This window comes from Musca domestica, unplaced genomic scaffold (genome assembly GCF_030504385.1).
Source record: "Musca domestica strain aabys unplaced genomic scaffold, Musca_domestica.polishedcontigs.V.1.1 57, whole genome shotgun sequence".
Taxonomy (NCBI): domain Eukaryota; kingdom Metazoa; phylum Arthropoda; class Insecta; order Diptera; family Muscidae; genus Musca; species Musca domestica.
This window is the reverse complement of record NW_026712358.1, coordinates 64,218-76,708: the sequence shown is the minus strand read 5'-3', so window position 1 is coordinate 76,708 and position 12,491 is coordinate 64,218. Positions and strand designations below refer to the sequence as shown.

Genomic DNA, 12,491 nt, shown 5'->3' with positions numbered 1-12,491 from the left:
GGAATTCTAATGTTGTTTTTATAAATCTGAATTAAACGCGAAGAGCAGTGTGTCTTAAATGGGTAGTCAGCGGCAGTTGCTTGTCTTAGTTATTGGATGAAGGCAGTCGTGTTCACGTTGTGCCAAAGAGTGTCGGTTAAAATAATGCTGGCTCTGTCGATTTGTTTTGCTTTCGCGGGAGTTATAGCATCTGCAAGTGGAGCAGATCATGGTAGGCATTCACATGTAAATTATGGTTGTTGTAACACCTAATTTCTTTTTATAGTTTCAACGGGCGATATGGATAGGGATTTGCTCAAGAAAACGTTACTGGCGAACTACCATCCCTCCTCGAGACCAGTACAAGGATTGAATGAGACTGTGATGCTTTTTGTCAACATCGAAATGCAGCACTTCGACTTTTTGGAAAAAAATGGAGCATTTCATTTGGTTGGATTGTTGCACGTCGTAAGTCAATAACAAAAAAACATACTTTTGCCATTTTGTATCCGCGTTCACATTTCAATAACCAAAATTAATGCGAGTGAGCCAAAGGGTTTTTCTAAGATCTGGGTCTGGTTTCTTGTTCTATAAAAATATGAAATGAAAAATATTTTTTATTTGGTTTTCTTTTATAAATGTTTTCATTTATAGAACAAGAATTGAGGACCTGGTCTCCGTCTTAAGGAACTTTGCTAGGAAACTGGGTTAATCTTGATGGAAAAGCAAGTAATACAACTCTTTGGAAGCAAATATGAAAATAAACAGTAAGACTATTTATGTTCTTAAGAAAAAGTTGGTAGAGATGTAAAAATAAAAACAAAATGAGTTCTGTCCAAGTTGAATTTCCACGTATTTTGGTAACAATTACATAAATACATGGAGGACGGCTTCATTGGATATAAGATTGTTGCTAATTTATTGGTGAAGTGTGACATGAAAAAAGATTATGGCTCATTCATTCGACCCTGGTTGAAAGGCGTCAGTTGTATTACAGTTTTAAAAAACATGTATCACGTAGTTACCTATTTATGTAATACTAGCTGAACCCGGTGCGCTTCGCTACCCCTTTTGATTTTATATGCATTCAAAATTTTATTTTAGAACATATGTTGGATAAAGAAAAACAAATTTAAAAATTAAAAAAAAATATTGCACTAATTTAATGCGTTAATAAACAAAATCATTACAAAAGCAGTAACATGACATGCATACACGAAGGATTTGTCCTTTGGATTTATTTATTTCATAGCAAATACCATGCAGGAAACTGCAATTTTTTTAAGTAGAGTGGCATTTCTATTGCAATTAGTGAATTCGAGATAGCAACATACTTCGCCGTAATAAGCGTATTTCAAATAAATTGTTGTGTTGTTTTTTAGTGTTAGCCTAAGGCGTTGTGGGTCAATGGTTCTTATCAAAATCATATCCCAATCTGATCCGATTTAAATATAATTTTAAAAAAATTACTTTTACGCCAAACTCCGCCACACCTTTCAAATTTATTTTTGTACCAAATTTAGCCACTCATGCCGAATTTCGTTGGAATCGGAAATACGTATCGTGTTTTGTGCATCAAATATGTGAAATTGGCGGAAAATATGTATGGGAGCTATATCCAAATCTGAACCGATTTTAATATAATTTGACTAATTTATTTTCTAATCAAAATCCCGTTACATATTCCAAATTTCTTTGGAATCGAACATACATATCGTATATGGTGCATAAAATACATGAAATCGGTCGAAAATATATATGGGAGCTATATCCAAATCTGAACCGATTTCAATTTAATTTGACAAATTCATTTTGGCTCCCAATTCCGTTACTTATTTTAAATTTCATTACAATTGGAAATACATGTCGTGTTTGGTCCACCAAATACATGAAATCGGCCGAAAATGTATATGGGAGCTATATCGAAATCTGAACCGATTTCAATATAATTTGGGAAATCAATTTTTTAGATAAAATCTATCACACGTTTCAAATTTCATTGAAATTGGGGATACATAGCGTGTTTGGTGCATCAAATGCTTGAAATCGGCCGAAAATATATATGGGAGCTATATCCAAATCTAAACCGTTTTCAATATAATTTGACAAATTTATTTTCGGATTAAATCCCGTCACACATTCCAAATTTCATTGGAATCGAACATTCATATTGTGTTTGAGGCATCAAATGAACGAAATCGGTCGAAAATATATATGGGAGCTATATCCAAATCTGAACCGATTACAATATAATTTGGCAAACTTATTTTTGTTCCAAATTCCGTTACGTATTCCAAGTTTGGAGACTGTATCTTCAACCAATCAATAGATATGTGCATATAAAATTTAAATTTTTGGGAGGTACCTCCGATTCTGATGCTATATCTCCAGTTCCAAGTGGAAATTCAAAAAAAAAATGTATATCAAAATCATATCCCAATCTGATCCGATTTAAATATAATTTTAAAAAAATTACTTTTACGCCAAACTCCGCCACACCTTTCAAATTTATTTTTGTACCAAATTTAGCCACTCATGCCGAATTTCGTTGGAATCGGAAATACGTATCGTGTTTTGTGCATCAAATATGTGAAATTGGCGTGCATCAAATATGCGAATGGCGTGTAAAAGTTTTGTATACCCTTCATAATAGAGAGGGTAGAAGACATAGTACAATTTTTAACACAGGGATATCTTGAAACAAGTCTACTAGTTCTTCTTTTAATTTACGTTCTAAATACATTTGAATTATTTCATTCATTTCCCCAGAGATGGCGCGATCCAAAATTGGTGTGGAATCCTAGCGATTACGGCAATATCACATATATCACTGTTAACCAGCGGCACATTTGGATACCTGATTTGGAGTTCTACAATAACGCCCCCAATAAATTCATACGAATGCACCGCAATGGGTTTGTGTCGGTAAAACAGAATGGAGTGGTGTTTTGGAGCGATGCTATTGATGTTAACATATTCTGCACAAAAGATATGACGTTTTGGCCGCACGATAGGCATGAGTGTCACTTGGTTTTGGGCTCGTGGACGTTCGACGGATTCGAAGTGGACATAATGCACGTGAATGCAAACGAAAGCATGAGCTTTACCAACGTAAATAGACAAAATATGGAATACAAAGTAATGGGGTACAATGCATCGCACGTTGCCAAATATTACCCCTGCTGCCTTTACCCGTATACGTCAGTGGACTATAATATCACGTTTCAAAGGGAGTCGTCTTACGCGGTAATTTTTCGCTGTCCAGCTATTTCAATTGCGGCATTCACAATTTTTAGCTTGTGTTTGGAACCAACACGCACCGAAACATTTTGGATCAACGCGATAAGTTTGTGGCTAGCATCGGGGGAATTAATTTATTTTTCTTTTAATGGACAACACTTTTCCAGAGGAGCGCCCAACATAGGTAAACCCTATTTAGTTTTAACCCTATATATAGATGTAGAACTCATGTACATATATATATGTTCTATTTGTCGGACGGTCAAAGATCGTTATGGAAATTAAATCAAAAATGTATCTTGGATTTACACTAAAAATTGTGAACTTGGACTCGCTTTTCGAGGAGGAACACTGTATCTCGACAACCTCCAAACACGTTTATTTTTATACCTGCTCATATTTTACCAAGAAATGACCAATGAAATACCTTCATTTTCGATTTCCTTATCATACCCACTAAAAATTTGGTCGCAAAGGTCCATACTCCCTGAAGAACAAAGTAATGACAACTCATTTCCGCCTGCATTACAGGAGAGTAGTATTAAATTACTGTAATTACTTCCTATGACATTGTCAGGTTAAAATAATGCTAATGTTGATTAAATCATTATCAAAAATGTGAAAACTCTAAACCGATGTAATGGTAGGCGACGACTAGGGCTGTATTTTGGTACATGCCTTCCAATTTTTCGAAACATATGTGATACTCTGGACAAATATCTTTGGGGGGAGGTAAATGCATCCAACATGTTGCGATACAATCGATGGTATCGACATTTTAAAATATTAATTTTGGAACTATTTAATAAAATTACATCTCTTTTTTCAAATAATTGAATATTGTGCTACTATTCGTCTAATAAATTTGTTTCCTTTTTTAATTTTCAGTAATTTTTTTTGGCGTTAGTTTCGTAATGGTAACCATGTCACAGTTAGTGGCTGTCTTTTCCATTTTCGCCAACCGATCAACTTTTAAAACAAATGCGCCATTGCCTGCCCGTTTTAGTCGATGGTTGAATTCTCCCTTCGTACTGCGATTGCTATCTAAAAAGTCTGGATCCAATATGGCTGAAAGCTGCAAAAATAACTGTTCAAAAACTGACGACATATCTCATTTAATAGATAAATGTAACTCATCGAACGATTGGCAACTACTCGCAAATCTCCTGCAACGATCCACTTGCTTTTCCTTTTCTTTAATCTATTTGATATTGTTTTCTATTTACTTTGTGTAGAGTAACCGTTTGTTTAATAAATATTCAAACAATTCACAGATGTTGGTAAAAAATAAATAAATAAATCTTTCGATAAGCCAATATTTGAGTAGTAGAATTTTCACAAATGTAGCAGAGTAGTTCAAAACAGTTTAAATATTTAGTCTTTTTTTATGTTACTTACATATTTTACCTCATTGTAACCCATATGGTCATTGGGCTTGATCATTTGAAGTTTAGAGTGGAAAGGTGACCCATATATTCCATGTTCACACCTACTCTAACATAGAAAAAAATATTGGAATGTGCGAAGTTTGATTTTACATTTAAGAGAGTTATTATTATTAATCAAAATACTAAAAACATTTATAGAAGAGATTCTAAAACGAGTATTATTGTTCACATTCGCGCCTGTCATAAGTCGCATATAAATATTACGAAGTGTCAAATGTCCCTAAAGTATTTTCTCCACAGAGGCTAAGAATCTGAAACCTGCATTTTGATGAGGCAAATTTGTCAGTGTCATACACCCTCTTCATCAAATAAAACAATGCATTTATATAGTATTTTAAACCGATTATTATCCAGGGACTTCGTGAGAATGTCCGCCAATTGATCACATGTTCCGATAGGTTCTATCTTGATAATTTCTTTATTGATGGAATCACGTATAAAATTAAGCTTGATACGAAATCTGCTTTGATTTTTTGTCTTCATAAATAGTCACAAGGTAATTTTAAATGATGTTTAAGTCTTGAAGTAGACCACGCATCCCGATAGCTTCTGAAACGGTTGAACTTAACGCGACATATTCAGATTTACTTGATGACGTAGCCACAGTCTGCTGCTTTCTACTTCACCAGGATACGAAATATCTGTAAACTTTAAATAAGTAACAACTTACAGACTTTCGATCAACTTCATCACTGGCCTAATGTGTCTGAAAATCCTAAAAAGGGATGCTCATCATTATTCTTTTGATAATTCAATTCTGTTTTTAACGTTCCTTTAAGATATCTTAAAACCATTTTGTCTGCTTGTCATATTTCCGATTAGCTATCTGTAAGGCTTAAGGTGAGAATGCATAAATCGCTTTTTTGACTAGCTTAAGTCATCGGCTGTCTTCTTCCAAAAAGAACAAAGAAGTGTAAGGCCAAAATCGAACTAAGTCAACCTGAGACTCCTTTTGTCCTCTACGAAGAAGACAGCCGATGAGTTAAGCCAGTCAAAACAAAAAAAAAACGTTTTTTGTATTCTCACCTTTAACGCATAGGTTTTTATCTTATCTTTATCTTTTTAACATGTAGCTTCGAATCCTTGTCCATTGACGTTTTTACGGGGGTACAATCCTGCATAGAGAATTTGTTCAGCACTCGGGACAGATTTCCTTCTTGCGATAGCATTATTTTTGATGGACCTTCGGAAATAAACAAAGAAGCCTACGGCCAACCAATAATCATAACTAAATAGATTTTTAAAGATGACTTGCTTCCTGAAACTCCGCCAGAAATGTGTATAAAATTTCCTTCTTTAACTCGCCATTCAAGAACGCTGTTTTTATTTCACTTGATATAGCGACAAACCTTCATTGATTGCAATGGCTAATAACACATGTGCAGTAGAAAGTTTGTCAAACTTCATTGTAATCCACACATGTCCTTTGCTGAAAACCTTTTACAACTAAGCGGAAAATCCACTTCGATTTAAATAATTTTTCTGTTAGGGACTCTTTTAATTTTTCCAAACATTGTTCAATGCCATGGATTTTAGTTCTTCGCTTATTGCTTGGATCCATAAATGCTCATGAGATCTACCAGCGATGACATAGAGGTTTTCTCTTTTATATGTGCCGAAACCCCCAATTTGAATCCGATCATCAATACCAACATCAGTTGTTCTCATCTCTGTATCGTTGCCGGGTGTTTGCGTAGCTGGCATGCTATAATTCTTGTTTTTAAAGGATTCTTTATGTTCATACATTCTTTAAATGGAGAACAAGTCTCATCGAATTTCAAATCTCTTAAGGTGACTATCTTGTTTTCCTTCATCACTTTAGGGTTCCATAATTTATATATACATTTGGAACATACCCCAACATAACTAGCCTTTGACTTCGAATCGAGTATCATACGATTTTGGGTTGGCCACCCCGTTGTTTGAGGGGCATAAGCAATTTATACTTCTACTTAAATTCCTTTCATGGTATATCACTTCCTTTGCTCAGATGAACTGTATACCACGGTTAGTCTTGAAATCTTCAATCATTGGCTTCATATTCCACAAATTGTTAGAAAATTTCAGACTTATGTATACAGCAAGGTGTGTATAGTCGTCTGTGATTGATACGATATACTTGAAACCATTCCAAGCTACAAGATCGATAGGTCCACATGCAACAGAGCGAATTCACGACACTGTTTACACTCAATACAAATGTCACAAAAAACTTTTTTTTGGAGGGAGGGGGTTTCAAACAATACCCAACACCATGTGTTTATTTACCAGTTCATTAAAGGAGCTTGAGCCAATATTTCCATAAAAATCTGGCACAAAAGCCACAGTTGGTTCTTTCCAACCGCTTGCTCACGATCGGATACATTGAAACTAACCTTATATAAATTTCCGCGTAAGTATGCTCTTCCTATGTGTTCTATTCCTTTCATTATATACGTCTTTTCTTTGACCAATCGTACTTTAATACCAGCTTATGTCTTTTTTCACAAGTAGCAGATTATTACTGAAATTTGGTACATATAAAACATCCGTCAATACAATGCCACAATCGTTGTTTTTCCTACCTTTGATTATGCCTTTGTGGTTGCAACTAAAAATTGATAGTCTTTAGCTATTCTTATCTCCACGGGAGTATTCGACATCGTTATTGAATCGAAGTACAGTTTCAAGTTCACCAAACGGTCGTTTGCACTAGCTTAAATGTTATGCAAGACTACTAGCGTTGGTATAACCTGCATCTGCTATAAAATAAACTGATTTGTTATTTTCCTTCTGTGTGAATTTACACCTTTTCGTGGCACTTCTCACATCACTCTGACGACAGTAAATTGCTTTATGTCACTCCAACCTCAGTCCCGGCCATTTTAAGATACCTTATTAAATTATCAAATTTCAGTAGGTGTTTCGATACAGGTTCTCCTTCCAATAAACATGATCTGTTTTCTTGTCAGAACTTGATTTGTTATGGATTTCATTGCAAACACCTTTTTAAGACTGTCTCACATTTATATATCTCTTCTCTCTAGTGTAACCAAGACAATCATTGCTTACAAACGACACCAATTTGCTTTTCTGTCCCTTGTTTTTCTCTCCTTTTCCAAAAATTCTTGCTTTTCGGCATTTTCCGTTGAATAATAGCCCGTTAAAGCATCCTCTAGACACCAATTTGCTTTTCTGTCCCTTGTTTTTCTCTCCTTTTCCAAAAATTCTTGCTTTTCGGCATTTTCCGTTGAATAATAGCCCGTTAAAGCATCCTCTAGATTTACAATTTTTAAAAATGAATACGAACCCGAAATTCAATGAGCTCTATCTAAATTTGAACCGATTCTCAACAATTTTAATATTGTTCGTCCTTGGGCCAAACAAAAAATCCTATAAATTTCTAAATCAATGTTCATCACCAAAGATATTTGTTTTTATTTTTGGCAAGAATATCCGAAGACAAAAGCCAAGGGAACTTTTTATTCTTCAATATAACATTTTTAGAAAATACAACATACTTCATGAAGAAGTGTGTTTGAAAATCTGCAGCAGTTTATCAACAAAAAGTATTTTTAAAAATCCACGACAATCTTATAAAAATGAATTGAAGAATATGTTCAAAATATTTACCATCGAATCATGGTACAATTATTAGAAGATACATGGCTTATATATGGTCGGTTAGTTAGCTCACCTGACAACGAAGTTTGCTGTCAGAATGTAAATTGGGATTTGAAATTCAGTCAGTCATCAAATCAGTACTAATTTTAATGCCGAATTGTTTTATTGCTTAATTTTATAGAAAAATTGTGGTGAAAAGTAGACATTTTGTCCGATCAACATAGCACATTTTAAAAGTAAAACTATAGCGTTGGAAATAATATATAATACATTAAATTATAATAGTGTCATTATATTACATTTTTGTTTAATTTCTTATTAACAAAACTTACCACTTACTAATATGAATGGAAGAGACGCAGAGGACGAGACTGAGAAAGAACCCAATTGAAGAAGACTTTTAACTATGGGCGGAAATTGAACTAAGTCAACCTAAAGTTGCTTTGTTCTTTTACGAAGAAGCCAATGACTTAAGCCTGTCAAAAAACGTTTTATGTATTCTCAGATTTATTGCATTGGAATACTCCTTTCTGTTGGTTTCATTTTACACACACACACACACTCACTATTAATTCTATTCTATTGCGTAAACACCAAATAAATCCTCACAAGGGAGTCTAACCCAGCAAAAAGCTTTGATGTAATCTTATATTTTGCATGTAGCACTTTACATCTTTATTTATTATTTATTTTTTTTAAATGCATTTCTAATCAATTTTTATCTGATTTTTTGAGAAAAAAGAAATCAAAACAATATAAAATATGCGCACTTTTACTATTGACCGACAAAAATAACGGATTTTTTCTTTCTCTCACACACTATAACACATATATGAAACAGGCCATTTCTAATGCATATTAATTTGTATTTTTGAGACAACCATCTCACAAAACCACAATAAAAAATACACACACTCTTACAACTTGAAGGAAAAAAAGATAACGGAAAGAACGAGTGGACACAAATTGCTATACACACACGCACACGCGAATGCAGGCGCATAAACTACCAACGCATTGAGAAAAAATTTCGCAATTATCTTCCATTTTAGTATTGCACTCAAACTATTCGAATTCTTTTAGAATATTTCAATTTCGTTTATTATTTTTGTGCAACTTAACGTTAACAAATTTGGCAATTTATGACACTAGGCGACCGCATCTGTTTTGCGTAATTCCAAACTTTAAAACTGCGACGGAAGAACTAAACTTCGGGAAGCGGAAAATGTTGTTAACTCGATCGTCTCAGAAAAACGATCAAAAGGAGTGAAAGAGATGCCTGGTGCATACTAAATATTAGGGTTTTGTAGTTATCAGGGTTGTCGCATTAAATAATTTAAAAAACGGTGGAAACGAAAGAAAAATATTTTGAAATATAGTTAGAGTATGATCAGTGCAGTAGTAGATTCTCGCTGGTTCTAGGACTGGACAATAATATTAAAAATAATTAATCCTCTTCTCCAGTACCTGCAATAATCTACTATTTTTGCCATTTTTCTCGATAAAGGACGTAATAACAAAACTTTATACCAAAAAACCAAAACCATTCGCATGGTGTGTACGAAAATATATTTAATACCATGGCTCAAAATGAAAAGTTGCTCAACTTCAAGGAAACTAGAAAAAACAACTCTGTAACGGAGCCTTATAGTGTCAAGAAACTTTTAAATATGCAACATTTGGGTTTTATTTTTGATTTTTTTACAAAATTCTTATATTCGGGAAAACCCAATTTGTTACACATTTATATCAAAAATTTGCATTTATTTTGCAAACAGATTTGAAATAATTTCAAATTATTTTATTTTTGTTTCAAAAAAATACACACTTATACACAAAATGTGTATATGTTTTGACAGAATAAGGGCATCATAAGAAAAAAAATGGTTTAGGGGTAGCTTTGTTCTACCTTCAGTTATTTTGCCATGTTTAATATATTATACGTTTAATAAAAATCAAGTTTATTTATGGAACAGTTGAAAAAAAATGCCAGGTAACATCTACCTATATTCTTCTACCATGCGACTACCTATATTCTTCTACAATGGTCAATACTAATGTCGTACAAATGCTGTACACAGTGATGCTTTTCGTTAGTCTGTAGACTCCACAACGGATTTAAATTAAATCCGGTCATGAGATATATTTTTGTACAGTAAATTCGGTTGAATAACTACGGATAAGGCTATAAATCCTGAAATAGATCTGAACGGGCAATTAGTAGAAATCCAATCAAATTCAATCCGCCGGTCAGGTGCAACATGTTTATTTAAGTTGCTCAAGCGAAACGAAAAAGTTGTGAGCAAACACGAATCGATTGTTCGTAACGGGAGCACCATCTATGAGGAATATTATCGGTTTGATACTTCCTTGTAATGTGAGTGATTAGATTTGTTTAAAACACAAGAGATCGAAATGGAGTTTTTTATGTATTAGACTTTGGTGATTTATTAAAAAAAACGAAATCACTAACTTATAATAAAGAAACGTATCAATGGTATTTAGTAAAACGGAAATGATTGAATATTTCGTTGATTTTACAATATCGGTTAAGATATTTTACACAAAACTTCGACCTTCTCGTTTACCAGATATGGTGGAAGAATACACTCGGTTACACTCTCAAATGTCCTTCCATTTTAAATATTGTAAAAGTCAAAGTCAAACTGGTGGAAGAATACACTCGGTTACACTCTCAAATGTCCTTCCATTTTAAATATTGTAAAAGTCAAACTAAACTGTGCCGACATGATTGAATGGTTGAATAAACCATTATGCTGCACAAACTCGATTGAAAGAAACAAATCAAATTGCAAAACTAGTAGATTCTCGCAGGTTCAGGAACAAAGCATTCAATTCGCCTATTCAATCAACTCACGTCAAAATTTGTCTACATTTTGCTTAAAGTTTGTTTAAATTTCGTATTGTGATTCTATTCACAATAAGTGAGAGATTTTGCATGTAAACGTACTGTATCATGCCCTGAAGACAATGTGTTCTAACGATAGATTTGGCAATCCTGTTGTAACGGGCTGTTTTTAGGGACGTATAAGCCGTTTTAATATATCTAATTTTGTATTGGAACGATGCGATTTTTCTATAATAACTCGCACTACTCTCCTGACATAAACGTATTCATAAATACTTCAAAATGCAGAAGCAGACTACATCGCACATTATATCAAACGTTCATAGTGTACAAATAAACTATAAATTATCCAACGAAACTATCGGAACTACCACAAAAAGTTGGCAACAATATAATCGATTGTCTGATTTCTAACCAACGAGAAAGTCGACTTTTCATTTTATCGATAGTTGAAAGTGGACAAAAAATTTGTTTTTTTTTCTCTCAGTTTAGTTATTATTTTGTACAATTGGCATAATCAATAAACAGCAAGTGGTGTTTTCGCGATATAAAGGCGACGTCATTGTAATTACATATGTAGTTGTTGGGGCTACTTGCTGATATTGGTTCACCTTGATAGGGGTAGTGGAAATATTACCATTTACTTCGTCTAACTTATCGGGCATATCCAACTTCACCCACTGACATTACATCAAAATGAAGAAGATTTTTTCTAAATTCGACAAAAATGAAAAGCTTGAGTCACATCACAACTCCACAAAGGAAGTAAATAGCTTTGTTGGGAAAGTGTTTACTGTTGGACGTGTCACGGTTACTATAGAGGATGTTCTGGCGGAAGGTAAGTGCATTTGATCCTATTTTACGATTCAATGCATTGTACAGACAACGCTAATCTGTACAATGGGTCATAATGTATTTTTTTAAAGCATGAAATCACTGCTTCCAAGTCATTTTAGCGTGTCACTCCAAAAGACACCCATAAATTCTGGACAATTAAATGATACGTATTTTCATATCATCACACACATTTATATGTGTGTTAGTAATGTTGTATGGGGCACTTAAGACCCAGGTATTATGCTGTTGTTCTGTAGATATCACAATTACAGCTGATTATGTAGGGCTTGTTTGGCGAATGAATGTATGACCAGATTGTAGCAATAACTCCAAGTGGTAAAGTTGCAATCAGAGTTCTGTCCATTTTCAAATAACATATTAATCATCAGATGTCCTAGATTTGCAGTTTTAGAAAGCTGGAATGTGAATAAATTGCCTTTAAACCTACATTCAATATTGTAAGAAAATTTTAGAAGATTTTTTTGCGAATAGTGTGTGTTACCAATTTTGTCTGT

General features: G+C 33.8%; 2 protein-coding genes across 7 annotated transcripts in view; both read left to right on the top strand.

Moving 5' to 3' along the window:
• Window positions 1-4,535, top strand: LOC101899458 (acetylcholine receptor subunit alpha-L1). 2 transcript variants are annotated; one of them, XM_005177535.4, is made up of 4 exons: window positions 1-211; window positions 266-447; window positions 2,749-3,403; window positions 4,108-4,535. In XM_005177535.4, exons 1-4 carry the CDS (start codon window positions 97-99, stop codon window positions 4,452-4,454), a joined length of 1,299 nt encoding a protein of 432 aa, XP_005177592.2. In that variant the 5' UTR covers window positions 1-96; the 3' UTR covers window positions 4,455-4,535. The 2 variants fall into 2 exon arrangements, with proteins under 2 accessions (XP_005177592.2, XP_019890228.1); XM_020034669.2 differs by lacking the exons at window positions 2,749-3,403; window positions 4,108-4,535 and adding an exon at window positions 634-824 and having other exon boundaries at window positions 18-211.
• A 7,028-nt stretch (window positions 4,536-11,563) lies between these two features.
• LOC101899618 (AP2-associated protein kinase 1) overlaps window positions 11,564-12,491 on the top strand; it is a 49,548-nt gene continuing 48,620 nt past the window's right edge. For 3 of the 5 annotated variants that reach the window (XM_059128758.1, XM_059128760.1, XM_059128759.1), the window contains exon 1: window positions 11,566-11,977. In XM_059128758.1, the coding sequence (XP_058984741.1) occupies window positions 11,836-11,977 (142 nt within the window). In that variant the 5' untranslated portion in view covers window positions 11,566-11,835. Of the gene's footprint in view, window positions 11,978-12,491 lie in introns of all 5 variants that reach the window. The other 2 variants (XM_059128757.1, XM_059128756.1) reach the window with 1 other exon arrangement.